The sequence below is a fragment of the Onychomys torridus genome, chromosome 11, assembly GCF_903995425.1.
Source record: "Onychomys torridus chromosome 11, mOncTor1.1, whole genome shotgun sequence".
In the NCBI taxonomy this organism is placed as follows: Eukaryota; Metazoa; Chordata; class Mammalia; order Rodentia; family Cricetidae; genus Onychomys; species Onychomys torridus.
The window spans coordinates 21,120,998-21,140,126 of NC_050453.1; the positions used below are offsets into that span (position 1 = coordinate 21,120,998).

Sequence of the window (19,129 nt, forward strand, 5' to 3'; positions counted from 1 at the left end):
CCAAAGAATAGGAAAACAGACTATTTGCAAACCAAAGGACAGGTTTTGAGGCTAGTCACACAGAGGTTGAGGGTAAGGGTAGGGGGAAACTCTGAAAATGGATGAATCCCCAGAATATATTTTCTGAGACTAAACTTCTGGGTCATTTAGTTTTCTTCACATTAATCTATGATAGTGAAAGAAAAGTCACCTAGAGATTAGATTGTCTTATAAATGTATCAACTGCTTTTGGTGTGGAATTATGTAGTCCAGAAATTGTTCTAGCTGACTTTTTAGGGTCTCATTTTCAACATAAATAACTAAATACAGAAAGAAATATACATGTAAGCAACATTGCAATTCCAGGAAATTCCTTATGTCTTTTCTTACCTTCACAGATGACCCAGTTGGTGGCCAACCAGAATCAAACTATGGTGATCGAGTTTCTCTTCTCCATATTCCCACCTCTGTATGAAGGTGGCCTCCTATTTTTCATTCTCTTGCTTTTTGTATATACATTCATCATATCAGGGAACCTAGTTATCTTTGTTGCTGTCCAGCTGGACATGGCCTTACACACACCCATGTATTTCTTCATCAGTGTGCTGTCCTTCCTGGAGATCTGGTATACCACAACTACCATTCCCAAGATGCTCTCCAGCCTAGTCAGTGAGAAGAAGACCATCTCTCTAGCTGGCTGCCTCATGCAGATGTACTTTTTTCACTCATTGGGTATCACAGAAGGCTGTGTCCTGACAGCAATGTCTATTGATAGGTACATAGCTATCTGCTATCCTCTCCGTTACCCAACCATCATGACTCCCAGACTTTGTATCCAACTCACAGCTGGATCCTGCTTCTGTGGCTTCCTTCTGGTACTTCCTGAGATTGCATGGATTGCCACTCTGCCTTTCTGTGGCTCCAACAAGATCCATCAGATCTTCTGTGATTTTACCCCTGTGCTCAGTTTGGCCTGTACAGATACATCTCTGGTGGTCATTGTGGATGCCATCCATGCAGTAGAGATCCTGGCCTCCTTCCTTGTAATTGCCCTGTCCTATATCCGGATTATTGTGGTGATTTTGGGGATGCCCTCAAAAGAAGGGAGGCACAAGGCCTTTTCTACCTGTGCAGCCCACCTTGCTGTGTTCTTGTTATTTTTTGGCAGTGTGGCTGTCATGTATTTGAGATTCTCAGCTACCTACTCGGTCTTCTGGGACACAGTAATTGCTGTCACTTTTGTTATCCTTGCTCCATTTCTTAACCCCATCATTTATAGCCTAAGAAACAAGGAGATGAAAGATGCTATTGGGAGGCTTTTTCATCAGAAGAGAGAAGATCGGGCTCAGAAGTAGATCTCCATTCCCCATATTAAAACCCTTCTGGAAGTTCAGAATTTCATTGTTGCTTTTTTGGGCACCTGATGATGCTCCTTTTCTACTGCCACAGATGCTTGATCTACTGTTAACACGATGGAACTAAAGGCATGACAAGAACTGTGTCCACTTGTTTACAGAGTATCTACCAGACTTGTGACAGCTGAAGTAGTTATGTATGGCTACTCTTGCTTCAAGCACAAGTTGACACAGTGCCTCATACTACACTAGTGTGGTTCCTTCACTTCTATTCTATGATTCCATGTGTTGATGAGGCCAAGGATTATGGTACAAGACACACACCATACAAAATAGTTCTGGACATTGCTGATGTTAATGTTCTCTCTTCCTTTTCCAGCACTAAAATTCCCTGTCATCCATCATTGCTCAAGTACTGTTTCCTGACACAAAAGACAAATTTTCTCCACTTTCCGTTTATGTAATTCAATTAGATACCCCCACACCACATGGCTCAGCAAAAAATGGACTGGCTACAGTATGATGTGTTGTAGCATTGCAGGCTCAAAGGGGTTTCAAAAGAGTAACCTGCATAACCCACTATATTTCGTGTTACTGTTTAAAACATTTTCTTATATACAAATTGTCTTGTAATTTAAACTTCTCAGAATCACCATTATTTAAATATTGATAAATAAAATTTGAAAGTAAAGTTCAAACTTGTTTCCTGACTTTCTGCATGCTTCGTCAGTAGCTTGTAACAACTGTTTTAAATTATGTGTTTATTTTTATGCATCTCTGTCTCTGTCTCTGTCTCTGTCTCTGTCTCTCTCTCTCTGTCTCTCTCTCTCTCTCTTTCTCCCTCCCTCTGTATGTGTGTGTGTGTGTGTGTGTGTGTGTGTGTGTGTGTGTGTGTGTGCACAATTGTGCAGGTATAGACATAGCATGTTGTATGTGCAGAGGTCAGAAGATAATTCTGGGGACTCAGTTCTCTTTTGTCACCTTCCAGAATCCAGGAATCAAATTCATGTATGTGAAGCCTCTGCATAAGAACCTCTACATGCTGACTTACTTCACCAAATCCCAGATGATCTTGCACACTTATACACTGTAGTCTACCTAGTCACTAGATGAGCTCATCTGTAGTAAAAGATGACAGACTGGAGGGCAGTTTAGCCAGCTAGAAACAAACAACTGATTGATCAAAAACACCTAAGTATAATGATAAAAAACTGAAAAAGATCACAGATTTTGTTTTATCCAAAATTGCTAATGTTTGAAATTATGAGAAATTTTCCTTTTAAGCTATTTCTTTTTGGAGAGTGAGTTGTTCCATGACCAAAGATATCTGATTATGTGTATTAAAATATCCTTTCTATTTCCACTTTTGTTACAATATACTCTAGAATTCACATTACATGTGGGATACTATCTTTAATAGTTATGTAGTTCTACTTTAGTATTTATTTTTTAAAGAAATTTTTTTGAGCTGAGGATCGAACCCAGGGCCTTGTGCTTGCTATGCAAGCACTCTACCACTGAGCTAAATCCCCAACCCTCTACTTTAGTATTTTTATTCCTTGAGAATTTCATACATGTGTACAGTGATGAATATCCTATCCATCCCCAAACCTTGACTCTCTCCATATCTCCCCATGACTTTACATCTTCTCCTTTTATTATTATTGTTAATAACTAAGTCCAGTTAGTGCTATCTATAAATTCATGGGTGTAGCCATCCACTGGAGCATGAAAAGCCTACTAGTGGCCACATTCTCAACAAGAAGGATTCTCTCTCCCTCAGTAGGTACCAACTGTCAGTATTTCCTCAGAGAGGGATGGGCTTAGAAAGCACCTCCACGTCTATGCTGAAATTTGGGCTGATTTTATCTCATTAAGATCTTGTGCAGTAAATGTGGCTGCTGTTAGTTCATGGATGCAATAGGTATGTCATGTTCAGAAGACCATATTTCACAGACCACATTTCACTCCTCATCCTCCTCTGTCTTTTCCATTTTCTATCTTCTCTTCTGGAACATCAAGAGCAATGGTCTCGGAATTTATTTACACACTTCAATCTATCCAATGCTTTCATGTGCATATTGGATTAAATTCAGTATTTCATAGCTTAACATATGAAGTGCCATGTTTTTTATACCCCTTTTACCTCATAACTCTTCCTTTGCCTCTTTTGCACTCATGGAACCTGGTTCATATGGTTGGCTCAGCTGTTTTCTAAAAGAAAATCTGAAAAAGGATTCCTCTTATGTTTTCCTCACTGGTTCCTAAGTCTTCAATTTTTAACCCACTTCATCACTTCATCAAACAACTTCTCTTTATTCCCTACTATTAATTATTTTGAGTCTTATTAAAATGTTCCAGAAAGTATTATGCCATTTGAACATCATGCTGGCACTGCCAACCATGTGTATCTCCTTCATTCCATCTAAATTATCATAAAGAATAAAACAAAAATACTTTAAGATAAAAAGTTATAAACCATAGACTTTAAAAAAGTTAAAAATGGAAACATATTTTAAGCCAAAGATAATCAGAATTAGAGACAAAATTTAATTTTGTTCACAAATTTAGGGTAAAGATTAATTGCTTAATAGTAAAATCAATTTGAAAATGGTTATAGAGATTCAGGACACTTCCTGGTGACAGAGCATTTTCCTTGCACATCTCAGGCCTAGGGTTTGATACCAAGAATTCAAAAAAAAAAAATTTAAATGCCTCCAATGAAACAGAATAGAGAGAAAAGAAGGTAAAAGATGAAAATTATCATATGAAACACATACAAATAATTTTTATAAAATGTTTATCACTAGATATTGAATATTTAAGCACACACAATTGTCTTTCAAATTATTGTTTGAAATGTATCTTAGTTGGAATCATAATCAATAAATTCCCACTTGGTTTTGAAATTGTCATTCTTTATCTTATGAATGCATGTATACAAGGAAATACGGTCATACCCACTTCTCATCTCCTGCCTCCTCTGTATTCCTACTTGTTTTGTGTTTCCACAATTTTCAGCTGGATTGATAGTGAAACTCCATAAAAGTCTTCTTAAAGGGCCACTCCATGCAAACTTGTCTTAACACACTTAAAACATCATGTCCCACAATGATTATTAGAATATCTCTAACAACCCAAAGTTTCCCCTGTGCCTCCCAGCACTGTCCTCTCAACACAGAAGGAAGTATGATTCTGTGAAGCTACATAGCAGACAGCATCTCGCCTCTGCTCCAAACTCTGCCCTGGTTCCTCAGCGTTCAGAGGCAATCATGGAAATCTAACCCTCAAATTCCTGTGATCCACCCACCTCTCATTTCCTAACTCTGGTTTTCCATAGACCCATCTCAGATACACTCCATTTCAGACACAGGAGAGTCTGATTTCTCAAACATGCCCCCTTGTGGCTTTATGTTGGCTTCTCCTGATGCTAAGATCTCTCTCCAAAAATCTATGTGGCTATCCCTTTTCTTCAATGCTTTGCTCATAATTAGCATTCTAAATGAGTTTTTTTTTTTTTTACGGTGATTGGAAAATTTATTTCCACTTTTTAATTAATGTTTTATAACATATAAACAGACAAAAAACATGTGAGTTTTAATTTGACCAATCTTAAATTAAGGAGTCCCCTACCCATTTCGATAAGCTTATACACCTGCTGTTCTGTTTCTCAGAGAATACATATTCATATAATAAATAATGTTATAGAATTTCTTATTTTTTTTCACTCCAAAATATCTCCTCTTTCTGAACCAGAGGGTCTATAAAGACAAGGAGATGTTTGGTCAGTTGTATCTTTAGTATCCTACAAATTATTTGACATAGCAGCCTCAGTAAATATTTGCATCAGTAGTAGAAGAAAACTCACATGATAACGTGATGTGTTAGCATATTTTAAACTCCACACAGCCTCAGAGCTAAGTACAAAAGTGTTTGAAGAAATAAGAAAAAAACTATAATGTATATTTTAGAAAAAAACCTCAAGTATACTTAGTATTTCAATGTTATTTTTAAAAATATGTTAGTCTATTAGAATATCAAATGTACTATGCAATTTTGTTTATCTGTAATTGAGCAACAGCTTTAAATATGGTTATGAGTCAGTTTGAGATGAATTTTACAGTCAGAAATTTCATACGTTCAGTCAGTTATTACAAATACGACATTAAGATGCATTTGATGGGAACTCCACCTCGACCAGAGGTGAGTGCCTGGGGACATATCCAGAGAGGACCACACCTGGGTCACAGCCCAGGGCACCAGCCACTCAGGGGAAGACCTGCCCAACTGGGCCCCAGGTTCTGACCATAGGGCAGGACCCTCCATCCCCACCAGGAAGGTTGCCCCTCTCCAAGACCCTCTGGTGAACCCTACAACCTCCACAGCCTACCCCCACACCCATCTGCCAGAGACCCCAGCCACTACCTGAGACTTAGAAACCAGCCCCAGCTTCCATCCTGCCCCAGAACTCACATCTGGACCAGAGGTGAGTGCCTGGGGTTGTAGTCAGAGAGGCAACCACCTCTGGGTCGGATCCCTGGGCACCAGCCATCCCGGGAGGACGTGCCCAACTTGGCCCCAGTTTCTGGCCACTCCTCAGGCCCTGCAGGAAGGCTTCCCTTTTCCAAGACAGCAGGCAGACCCTGCAGTCTCCACACCCATTTGCCCAAGACCCCAGCCACTTCCTGAGACTCAGAGACCAGCCCCCAGCTCCCATCAGCCCCAGAACTCCCATCTGGACCAGAGCTTTCATCCTGTCCTGGAACTCCCATCTGGACAAGAGGACCTCCCACCTGGACAAGATAAGGAGACCCCAGGGACTTCCTGAGACTTAGAGTCCAGTCCCCCAGCTCCTATCCGGCCAGCACTCTCATCGGGACCAGTGCTCCCATCTGGCCCAGAGCTTCCATCTGGACCAGAGAGAGGCTCCCTAAATCTATCAGCTCTGTCTGGACCAAGAACACTGATAAAACCGAGAACGAACCCATGAGGAGATGAGCAGACGTCAAGGCAGAAGTACATACAACAAAATAAAGAGCAATAAAGCATCACCAGAACCTAGCCCTTCTCCAACAGCTAGACCTGAACATCACGGAATGGAAGAAGAAGAAGAAAACAGCCTTATAAGTAACATCATGAAGAGGCTAGAGCCTTATATAGAAGAAATCAAAAATAAAGTGGGGGAACAGACAAACAAAAAATGGGAAGAACAATATAAAAAACTAGAGGAAAGGACAATTAAAGCAGAAGAAAACAGTAAGCCCCTGAAAGAAAATCATGAAAAAGCAAGGGAAACAGTCCAAGACCTGAAGAGGGAAATAGAAAAAATGAAGAAGACACTAGCAGAAGGAATTCTGGAAACAGAAAATCTGAGTAAACAAACAGGAACTTCAGATGCAAGTATAACCAACAGAATGCAAGAGAGAGGATCTCTGGTGTTGAAGATACGTTAGAAGAAATAGATTCATCAGTCAAAGGAAACACTAAAACCAACAAAGTCATGACCCAAAATGTCCAAGAATTTTGGGACACCATGAAAAGAACAAACCTACGAATAATAGGGATAAGGAAGGAGAAGAATACCAACTCAAAGGCACAGAAAATATATTTAACAAGATCATAGAAGAAAACTTTCTCACCTTAAAAAATGAAATGCCTATGAAGATACAAGAAGCCTATAGAACACCAAACAGACTAGACAACCCAAAAAAGTCCCCTCGCCACATAATAAACAACTAAACGTACAGAATAAAGAAAGAATATTAAGGGGAACAAAGGAGAAAGGCCAAGTGACTTATAAAGGTAAACCCATCAGAATATACCCGATGTCCAAATGGAGACTTTGATAGCCAGAATGACTTGGACAGATATAATGCAGACACTAAGAGACCATGGATGCCAGCCTAAACTAGTATACCCAGCAAAACTCTCAATCATCATAGATGGAGTGAACAAGACCTTCCAAGACAAAACCAGATTTAAACAATACTTATCCACAAACCCAGCCCTACAGAAAGCACTAGAAGGAAAATTCCAACCTAAGGAAGGCAGATACACCCATGAAAACACAGGCAATAGATAACACCACAGCAGTAAACCCCAAAGAAGAGAAGTACACACACACACTACCACCAAAAAATAAAAAGAACAACAGGAATGAACAATCACTGGTCATTAATATCCCTTAATATCAATGGACTTAATTCACCTATAAAAAGACACAGACTAACAGAATGGATAAAAAAACAGGACCCATCTTTCTGCTACATACAAGAAACACACCTCAAATTCAAAGACAGACACCTCCTAAGAATAAAAGGCTGGGAAAAGACTTTCCAATCAAATGGTCTTAAGAAGCAAGCTGGTGCAGCCATCCTAATATCCAGCAAAATAGACTTCAAACTAAAATCAATCAAAAGAGATGATGAAGGACATTACATACTCATTGCAGGAAAGATCCACCAAGAATAAGTCTCAATTCTGAACATTTATGCCCCAAACACAGGGCACCCACATATGTAAAAGAAACATTACTAAAGCTTAAATCACATATAAAACCCCACACATTAATAGTGGGAGACCTCAACACCCCACTTTCACCTCTGGACAGATCAGCCAAATTGAAACTTAACAGAAACATAATGGTCTCAACTGATGTTATGGCTCAAATGGACTTAATCGATATCTACAGAACATTCCACCCAAACAAAAAAAGAATATACCTTCTTCTCAGCACCCCATGGAACCTTCTCTAAAGTCGACCATATACTTTGCCACAAAGCAAATCTCAACAGATACGAAACAGTTGGAATAACCTCGGACCACCATGGTTTAAAGTTAGATTTCAACAACAACAACAAAAAAAAAATACAGAAATCCTACAATCTCATGGAAACTGAATAATGTTCAATGTAATCACCAATGGGTTAAGGAAGAAATAAATAAAGAAATTAAAGAATTCCTAGAAATCAATGAAAATGAATACACCACATACCCAAACTTATGGAACACTATGAAAGCAGTGCTAAGGGAAATTCATAGCACTTATTGCCCACATAAAGAAGCTGGAGAAATCTCATGCTAGTGACTTGACAGCACACCTGAAAGCTCTTGAACAGGAAGAAGCAAAGTCTCCCAGGAGGAACAGAGGCCAGGAAATTATGAAATTGAGAGCTGAAATCAATAAAATAGAAATAAAGAGAACAATACAAAGGATTAATGAAACAAAGAATTGGTTCTTTGAGAAGATCAACAAGATAGACAAGCCCTTATCCAAACTAACCAAAAGACAGAGAGAGAGCATCCAAATTAACAAAATCAGAAATGAAAAGGGGGACATAACAACAGACAATGAGGAAATCCAGAGAATCATCAGGTCAGACTTCAAAAACCTCTACTCCACAAAACTGGAAAATCTAAAAGAAATGGATAATTTTCTGGATAGGTACCACATACCTAAGTTAAATCAAGACCAGATAAACCATTTAAATAGTCCAATAACCCCTAAGGAAATAGAACCAGTCATTAAAAGTCTCCCAACCAAAAAAAGCCCAGGACCAGATGGTTTCAGCATAGAATTCTACCAGATCTTCAAAGAAGACTTAATACCAATACTCTTTAAATTGTTCCACACAATAGAAGCAGAAGGAATATTACCAAACTCCTTCTATGAGGCTACAATTAACCTGATTCCTAAACCAAACAAAGATGCAACAAAGAAAGAGAACTACAGATCAATCTCTTCATGAACATTGATGCAAAAATACTCAATAAAATACTGGCAAACAGACTCCAAGAATACATTAAAACAATTATCTACCATGATCAAGTAGGCTTCATCCCAGGGATGCAAGGGTGGTTCAACATACGAAAGCCCATCAGTGTAATACACCATATAAACAAACTCAAGGAAAAAAACCACATGATCATCTCACTACATGCAGAAAAGGTATTTGACAAAATCCAACACCCCTTCATGATAAAAGTCTTGGAGCAATCAGGAATACAGGGAACATACCTAAACATAATAAAGGCAATATACAGCAAGCCAACAGCCAACATCAAATTAAATGGAGAGAAACTCAAAGCAATACCACTAAAATCAGGCACAAGGAAATGCCTCGCCCCATACTTATTCAATATGGTACTTGAAGTTCTAGCCAGAGCAATAAGACAACATAAGGAGATTAAGGGGATACAAATTGGAAAGGAAGAAGTCAAGCTTTCCCTTTTTGCAGATGACATGATAGTATAAATGAGTGATCAAAATTCAACCAAGGAACTGATACAGCTAATAAAAAGCTTCAGCAACATAAGCAGAATACAAGATCAACTCAAAAAATTCAGTAGCCCTCCTATATACAATAGACAAACAGGCTGAGAAGGAAATCAGAGATACATCACCCTTTACAATAGCCACAAATGATATAAAACAAATTGGGGTTACTCTAACTTTGCATGTGAAGGACCTATATGACAAGAACTTTAAGTCCCTGACAAAAGAAATTGAAGATGTCAGAAAATGGAAAGACCTCCCATGCTCATGGATAGGCAGGATTAACATAGTAAAAATGGCGATCTTACCAAAAGCAATCTACAGATTCAATGAAATCCCCATCAAATTACCAACACAATTCTTCACAGATCTGGAAAGAATAATACTCAACTTCCTATGGAAAAACAAAAAACCCAGGATAGCCAAAAGAATCTTGTACAATAAAACAACCTCTGGAGTCATCACAATCCCCGACCTCAAGCTCTACTATAGAGCTACCATAATAAAAACAGCTTGGCACTGGCATAAAAACCGACATGTGGACCAATGGAATCGAATTGAATACCCTGACATTAACCCCCACACCTATGAACATATAACTTTTGACAAAGATGCCAAAAATGTACAATGTAAAAAAGAAAGCATCTTCAACAAATGGTGCTGGCATAACTGGATGTCAATGTGTAGAAGGCTGCAAATAGATCCATATCTGTCACCATGCACAAAACTTGAGTTAAAGTGGATCAAAGACGTCAACATAAATCCAGTTACACTGAACCTGATAGAAGAGAAAGTAGGAAGTATTCTTGAACGCATTGGCACTGGAGAGCACTTTCTAAATATAACACCAGTAGCACAGACACTGAAAGAAACAATCAATCAATGGGACCTGTTGAAACTGAGAAGCTTTTGTAGAGCAAAGGACACAGTCAACAAAACAAAGTGACAGCCTACAGAATGGGAAAAGGGCTTCACAAACTCCACATCTGACAGAGGGCTGATATCCAGAATATATAAAGAACTCCAGAAATAAGACATCAAAATGCCCAACAGTCCAATTAATAAATGGGCTATAGAACTAAACAGAGAATTCTCCACAGAGGAAGTTCAAATGGCTGAAAGACATTTAAGGAATTGCTCAACTTCCCTAATTATCAGGGAAACGCAAATCAAAACGACTCTGAGATACCACCTTACACCTGTCAGAATGGCTAAGATCAAAACCACAGAAGACAGCTTATGCTGGAGAGGATGTGGAGCAAGGGGAACTCTCCTCCACTGCTGGTGGGAATGCAAGCTTGTACAGCCACTTTGGAAATCAATATGGCACTTCCTTAGAAAATTGGGAATCCATCTCCCCCAAGACCCAGCTCTAGCACTCTTGGACATGTACCCAAGGAATGCTCAATCATACCACAAGGGCATTTGCTCAGCTATGTTCATATCAGCATTGTTTGTAATAGCCAGAACCTGGAAACAACCTAGATGCCCTTCAACTGAAGAATGGATAAAGAAAATATGGTACATATACACAATGGAGTACTACTCAGCAGAGAAAAACCAATGACAACATGAGGTTTGCAGGCAAATGGATGGATCTAGAAAAAATCATCCTGAGTGAGGTAACCCAGACTCAGAAGGACAAACATGGTATGTACTCACTCATAGGAGGATACTAGATGTAAAACAAGGATGACTAGACTGCTACACAACTCCAGGGATGCTACCTAGAAAACGGGACCCTAGGAAAGACCCAGGGATCACCCAATGACAGAGAAATGGATAAGATCTACATGAACAACCTGGACGAGAGTGGGAGTATGAAGGGCAAGGTTTGAGGGAAAGAAAGCTTAAGGGAGCAGGAGATCCCAGCTGGATCAAGAACAGAAAGGGAGAACAAGGAATAACAGACCACGATAAATGAAGACCACATGAGAACAGGAACAGGCAGAGTGCTGGAGAGGGCCCCAGAAATCCACAATGATACATCCTCTGTAGACTGCTGGCAATGGTCGAGAGAAAGCCTGATCTGACCTAGTCTGGTGATCAGGTGGCCAAACACCCTAACAGTCATGCTGGAACTCTCATCCAATAACTGATGGAAGTGGATGCAGAGATCCTCGGCCAGGCCCCAGGTGGAGCTCCCGGAATCCAATTGTTGAGAAACAGGAGGGACAGTAAGAGCGTGAATTGTTGAGACCAAGATTGGAATAAGTACAGGGACAAATTGCCAAACGAATTGAAGCACATGAATTATTAACCAAAGGTTGTGGAGCCCCCAGCTAGATCAAGCCCTCTGGATAAGTGAGACAATTGAATAGCTTGAACTGTTTGGGAGGCACCCAGGCAGTAGGACCAGGACCTGTCCTTAGTGCATGAGCTGGCTGTTTGGAACCTTGTGCTTACACAGGGACACTTTGCTCAGCCTGGAAGGAGGGGACTGAATCTGCCCTACTGAATCCACCAGGTTTAAATGAATCCTCAGGGGAGTCTTGGCCCTGGAGGAGATGGGAATGGAGGGGAGGGGATAAGGGGAAGGTGGGGTGGATGCAGTAGCGGGGAGTACAGGGGAACCCATGGCTGATGTGTAAATTTTAAATACAAATATAATAATAATAAAAAATTGCATAGGTATAAAAAATAAGATGCTTTTTACTACATTAATAACATTAAATATAGGAAAGCTTGTGGGATTGGCCATATTTATAATTTTCTTTTCATATTATAAAGGCTATTTTATGAACTTAAGGAATTTTTGTTTAATCAAAAAGTTGAGGCACTTAAAAGCAAAATAGTGTATGCCCCATTTAAGTACATTTTAAAAGGAGATTTAAATGTCAAGTTAGAAATCATAAAAATATTTTAACACCTTTAAGTCAAATAATAAAATTAATTGATTTGCAAATAGAATACTGAGGGTTTGAGCTTTAACAGTCAAGATTTTCAAATAATTTAATTAATAAATTCAAGCATTCGATAACATCTAAGATCCTGAATATATCAATGTTTCTTTAAAATTAACTCAAATTTTATCGCCAAAGAAAATTATCCATAATTTTCTCCATACAAAGATGCCCCCATGTCTATCAAAGGGCTCATACAAATGGAGAAGGAAGTTTGGTTTTACAGGCATGAGGCTTTATGAGGAGGACTGTGTTCCCTGTGTTTGTGTGGGATCAGTTTCTGGGGCTAACCCTATGACAGTTAGGTCTTCCTGCCTCAGTGTTTCCCACTGTGTGAGAGGTTTTTGTTTTGTTTTGTTTTTGTTTTTGTTTTTTTGTTTTTTTTGTTGTGTGTGTGTGTGTGTGTGTGTGTGTGTGTGTGTAATACTATGGATATTCCATTCTTTTAGTTCAAATTATTTTATATTGTGAGAATTTCATACATGAATACAGTGTACATATAATATTTCAGCATCTCCTTTCCCTCTTTCTACACCTCCTGTGTCACTCCCACTCACTCAAGAATTCTTGACCTCTTCTTTAATCATTCTTCTTACACACACACACACACACACACACACACACACACACACACACTCGACTGGGTCAATTGAGTGTTGCTCTTATTTGTATGATTTTAGGTTTCACCGCTTATGACTGAATGGGTGCAGCTTCAAGGTCATGTCCAGAAAACACTATTTCTTGTCCGGAATGTAATTGCAACAGTTCTTAGAATAATTTTGCCTTCCCTTCTCTATAATAGACTTCATCTGCTGCAAAATGAAGCCTCTTTCATGAAAGATGAAAGCTAAAACTGTCTGTGGCTGTAAGGATAAGTATTTAAAATACACTTAGACTTTATAGTGCCAAAAATGCCATTTTGACGCCTTGTTTAATGAAAAAAAAAGGGGGGGGAAAGATAAAAAGAAAATTCTGGTACTATTGGTGACAGCATTTCCATACCACTAGATGGCCTCTTATTCTTTTAAGATCATTGGTAACTGTTTCCAGCTTTGATTTTCTCCCCATAGGAGCTAGGCAAAGTAATTTTTCTGGAGATTTTACTTTATTCCTAAAACTCCTGGAGTAGTTTCATAGGAAAAAAGCAGAGAAGTCTGAACAAGACACCAAAATGTATAAAATTTATAAAGGGCAAGGATAAGATCTAAGGCAGTGAACGAAGGAGCAAACCCAAGCTGCAAAGCAGTGCTAACTATGTCAGTGAGTTATTAGGATAGCATGGCATTTTAATGGAGCGTGACAAAAGGTTGAACATCTTAATGCTGCCAGCACTAAGCTATTTTTAATTTTTAATTTGTGGTGTGAGTGTGTGTGTTGCATGTATGTGGGTGCTCTCGGAGGCCAGAGGAGGATGTCAGATCCCTTGGTGTTACCTTCTAGGGGGTTATTTTCTCTACCAGTCACAGAATTAAAGAGAAGGAGAAAGTATGCAACACATCAGCTGATAGCAGGGAAATATCAGACACACAAAGTAGAAACAATGATTGAAAAATAGTTTTATTACAGGTGAAGAAACAAATGCACATGTACACAGACACAAATACACAAAAGGCACACATATTTACACATGCGCACACCCACACACTCACATGTAGAAGGTGCACACACATACACTCAGAAGTTACATGTATGCACACTCACACACAAGATTCACACAGATGCACACACATATACACACACAAGGTGCATCTACACATTCACTTACTAAATGCACATATATACTAGGTACACACACATACACACACACACACACACACACACACACACACACACACACACCCCACAGCAAGTTATACAGAAAGAAAGATCCCCAACAAAGCAGAATGTGGACTCCAGAAGCAAAGTCCTTTCTCTTCTCTACAACTAGAAGTTTTATGCGTCTTTATGGCGTATGGGGTGTCTTCTTCCTCCAGCTGATATCTGGTCAGTTTGAACAAAGACTGGGTACTGATAGGCCCACAAACATTTCCCAGTCTGCATTCTCTGGCTCTATCAGCATCACCAGGCCTCAGGTCTCAAGCAACCAGGCCTTTTTGTCAAGTCAGGAAGAAGTCAGAAGTTTGCCATCTTTGTTACCTATCTGTGGTCCCTTCCCCTATCTGTCTGCTATCAGGAATCTGTCTAACTCCTCCTTCATAGGAGCAAGCTGGAGCTACATGTCATTGTGAGCTGTCTGACATGGACACTGAAAACAAGTTCAGCTCCTCTGCAAAAGGAACATGAACTCTTAACCACAGAGCCATCTACAGTTCCAATTTTTAAAAGTACCCATTATAACTGCTTAAAGATTTTATGTTTATATTTTTAGTCTCAAGGCAGTATATTAAATCTATTTGATCTTTGAGAGTTCTAGAATGTTTGCTACAGAAACCTGAAATCAACACAAAGTCCCACAGAGGAGATGATCACAGCAAACACCAGAAGCCAGTGACTACGTGCCACATAACCATGGCATTTCATCACTAACTAGAGAAAGTACAGCAACTGTCTTTGGACAAACATCAGGGAATCATGATCCTTTCTCAAGCCCAAATCATCTTAGTTATGTGGATCTTGCTACCATTTTACAAATGATTATATAGCTTACCAATCAATTCTAACTATGGAGTGAATGGGTACACAAAGCAAGCATTTAGATGTGCTAATTATAAATGCTATTACTCCTTAGATCATGATCCTTAATCAGCTTGGAAAACATGGCACTGCACTATTTGTGATTTCAAAATAAGAAGACCCTGTTGCAAGGATGCAGATGACTTCCTTTGTCAGGACAAACAATGGTCACTGTGTTAGAAAATGGAAAGGAACACCACCAAGACCGTGAAAAAAAAACTTACATAGTAATCTGATGATTGTTTGCTTTAAAAATATATGCAGAGGTTGAGACATCTTTGAACAGACATGGGTAAACTCACATTAGCTCCCAGAGACACTGAACATCTTTTGAGAACAGAACATTTTCTTAATTGCATCTTTCATATCTTTGTTTCTCAGGCTATAGATTATAGGATTGAAAAATGGGGCAAGGACAGCAAACATTAGTGCGATGATCTTCTCCAGCAGTGTTTGGAAAGTGGCAGAGAAGCGTAAGTACATGAGAGCCACACTGCCAAAAAACAGCAAGAAAATGGTGATGTGGGCTGTGCACGTTGAGAATGCCTTCTGACGGCTCTCACCAGGTGGAATCCTCAGGATCACGGTGATGATTCTTAAATAGGAAAGGGTGATGACAGAGACACAGGTCAGGATGGAGATAGCATGGATGACATCTTCAACCAGTATCATAGACGTGTCTGTACACGCCAAGAGAAGTACAGGTTCTAAGTCACAGAAGAGTTGGTGGATATGATTGGGGCCACAGAAGGGCAGAGTAGATATCCACACAATCTCTGGTAGGAGCATGAGGAAGCCAAGGATGAAGGAGCCTGTGGAAAGCTGTGTGCACAGCTTTGGAGTCATAATGATTGCATAGCGGAGTGGGTTACAAATGGCAACGTACCTGTCGATGGCCATTATTGTGAGGACCAAGCTTTCTGTGACTCCAAAGGAATGGAAAAAATACATTTGCAGCAGGCAGCCAAGGAAGGAGATCGTTTTCTCTTTGCTGACCAGGTTGTAGAGCATTTTGGGAATGGTCACTGTGGTATAGCAAATCTCCAGGAAGGAAAATATGCCGATGAAACTGTACATGGGATTGTGCAGATGGACATCCAGCTGCACAGCCAAGAAGATCAAGGCATTTCCAACAACAATGAACATGTAAACACAGAGCAGAAGGATGAAGAACAAAAGGCCGCCATTCTCAAACTGGGGGAAATCAGAAAAATAAAATTCTGTCACCTTTGTCTGATTCTCCTCATCCATATTTTCAGCAGATTTTTGACTGGCTGAAGGAATAAGTACAATCAGAACACAAACAAAAGGGCAAATAGACAAGTCTAAAGAGTCTCAATATTCAGCCAATTAAATAATAAAATATATGATAAAGTGACATTGTTAGATTCATAGAATTTTTAGTAGTATATCTAGCTTTCAACTATTTTTTTTTAAAGAAACAGCTGCCCATTTAGAAATATAAGTCTGTATACACTATTAACTGACAATTTGGCAATTTTTATTAAAGGGTAATAGTTTAGAAACTGCCTTTCATGACGTAATCTAAGGGAAATTACATGACGATGACTTACAGAGACAATCAGTATGCTATTTTTATCTCTAGTTATGACAGGCAAAACTGCTGTGTCTGCAGAGAAGCAAACATAAACGTGCTGTCAAGAAGCAGCCATATATGGAAAATAATTTTTGATGTAAAATCAGTTGATCAAGATGTATAAAACAGTTCCTCACATGTACATCATTGGGCCCATGTTACTTTCTGAGATGGAGATTCATCACCTAATTTCAACAGAAAATTACCTTTTCTTCTTGGGAGTTTTGTGACACATTGTCTTTGACAGAAAATTCCATTCATTCTGCTAATCTAAAGCTGGAAAACAGTGAGCATCTAATAATAGTTTCAATGATATTTTTGTGACTATTGCTAGACTATTTTGCATGAAGGAAGTCTATGATGTGTCTTTTGTCAAATTCAACTGCTTGACTGTGAGAGGTCTGAAGACTGGGGATGGAAAAAAAGACAGCTATTGATTGCCACCCAAAACAGTCAGACATCTGGGAGCCAACTTTAGACACAATACATACACTCTTTTGAGACCATGAAACAAGCATTCACAAACAAAGGCAAGTTGGCCTGGCAAGCATGAACCAAGGATTTTTGCTTGCTTTCTAGAGATCTTATAGGACATTGAATCTATAGTTAAATATAAGAAACATGAAGAACAAAATTCCCTCTGGTATTTCTTCATGTAAACATTTACTTTAAAAATAGAGGCTCATGGAAAAGTAACTGATGTTCTGATGGTTTATTGTTTTATACTTTTACCTAGATTCATTCCCTTCAAATATGTCTTGGTCCAATTCAATCTCTCCAGTAACTGAGGCCAGATTTCTTAAATGCAAAAGGAGTATACTACCACTTTTAAGAAATGCAAAAGATGCTAGTGGTATCTTGCATGAGTGAGGGCTGTTTAAAAGACTCCAAATCTTACTTCTAAGCCTGAAAAATAATGTGAATATATGTGGTGTTCTTAAAACAATTTCAACATTGGCATCTTTTGCATTTATAATTTGGTATTCTTTACTGATCTAAAATGACATGATACATGTATAATTGTGCAGTGAGTCAAATTATTTTGTTAATAGTACATTTCACAGTTACAAACTGAAACCTGGAAGAAGGAAAAAGGAATTATACCAAAAAGTACTCCTGTTCTGTTCCTGGGGAAAAGAACAACTAGAAACTCAACTCATAAGCTACAGTCATTGTCAGGGGTTTCTTTATTCCTAGGTGTCTCACTCTGCTATAAGATATATGGGCATCTTAGATTATAATCGAACCCAGGATTAAGTAGTGATGAAAAATGCCATAGATCCCGTGTCACAGATGGAATTTAACAAATCATTTCTCCATGCATTTGTTGTGATTTTTTTGTAGTCAAAGAACACAAAAACTGCCCAAAGCCCCCATACTTGAGCTACAGTCCCCCTACCTCATGTGCTTACATGATGTCAACAATGACTCTGTGGGGCTTTCCATCTTATACTCACTTCTCTTCCAGAATTCCCCTTTCCCAAAAATCTTGATTCCTTTGCAGCCCAACAAATAGGAAGGTTATAACCACAACACTAGATTTCATGTGGGGATGAACAGTGGAGAAAGGCTTTATTTTGACACACTTTATCCATTGCCTAGGGAAAAGCTACTCATACCCCAAGTGCCTAATTAGGGAGCTCTGTTGGCACACTTCTGTTTTACAAAGACTCCATACCTCTGGGAAGCTAGGGTTTTTAAGTCATGCAAGATAGCAGATGAAAGGCAATGGTTGCTTTGTTTTTCTGTAGAAGCTATGAAAGAATTGTATATGTTACACAATGCCAGGCAGACTGAGTCAGGGGATGAATCAGAAACAGAAGGAATGAAGCTCACAGTCTGTGGTTCAAAGTCCAAATTCTCTTCAGCATTTGCATAAGCCATTACAGCAGCTTGTGAGGACAGCACAATTCTGAAGCATGTGAAAGAGTTGTGACTTCAGTAGGACTTCTTCAAAAAGATTCAGAAGACCACAAGGCCAGAAGGCAGAAAGTAAGGTTCTCACTGAGATTTGTCACACATTTTAGTGACCCCAAAGATTTCTCCATAGGGCTTGATTGAGGAAAAGATTCAAGGACAATGTTTCCTTCTACATAAAATGTGCATTGATAAGAACACATGAGCAAGTCCATAGAGAGATTGGAAAAGTCCCTCAGATAATGGGTAGAAAATACAAATAGAGCAATATATTTACTTTTTCTATTCTTTTCCTCTTTTTAAAAACTGAATTTGGACCTAATATGTACAGGAGGGTAATGCTGGAGGAAAATCAAATGAATAACACATTAATATCTTCTTCTCTTATGAAAATGTATATACAATAGGAATAAAAGGTTAAACATCAAAA

At 39.0% G+C, this 19,129-nt stretch overlaps 2 protein-coding genes across 2 annotated transcripts; one reads left to right on the forward strand and one right to left on the reverse strand.

Moving 5' to 3' along the window:
* Nucleotides 1-368: 368 nt before the first annotated feature.
* Nucleotides 369-1,334, forward strand: LOC118593497 (olfactory receptor 6K6-like). Its single transcript, XM_036203006.1, has one exon. It carries the CDS (start codon nt 378-380, stop codon nt 1,332-1,334), a length of 957 nt encoding a protein of 318 aa, XP_036058899.1. The 5' UTR covers nt 369-377.
* A 14,153-nt stretch (nt 1,335-15,487) lies between these two features.
* On the reverse strand, nt 15,488-16,436 carry LOC118593518 (olfactory receptor 6K3-like). Its single transcript, XM_036203036.1, has one exon. It carries the CDS (start codon nt 16,434-16,436, stop codon nt 15,489-15,491), a length of 948 nt encoding a protein of 315 aa, XP_036058929.1. The 3' UTR covers nt 15,488.
* Between the last annotated feature and the right edge of the window lie 2,693 nt (nt 16,437-19,129).

Coding starts and splice junctions, on each gene's coding strand:
- LOC118593497 (XM_036203006.1), top strand. CDS start 378: ATGACCCAGTTGGTGGCCAACCAGAATCAAACTATGGTGATCGAGTTT.
- LOC118593518 (XM_036203036.1), bottom strand. CDS start 16,436: ATGGATGAGGAGAATCAGACAAAGGTGACAGAATTTTATTTTTCTGAT.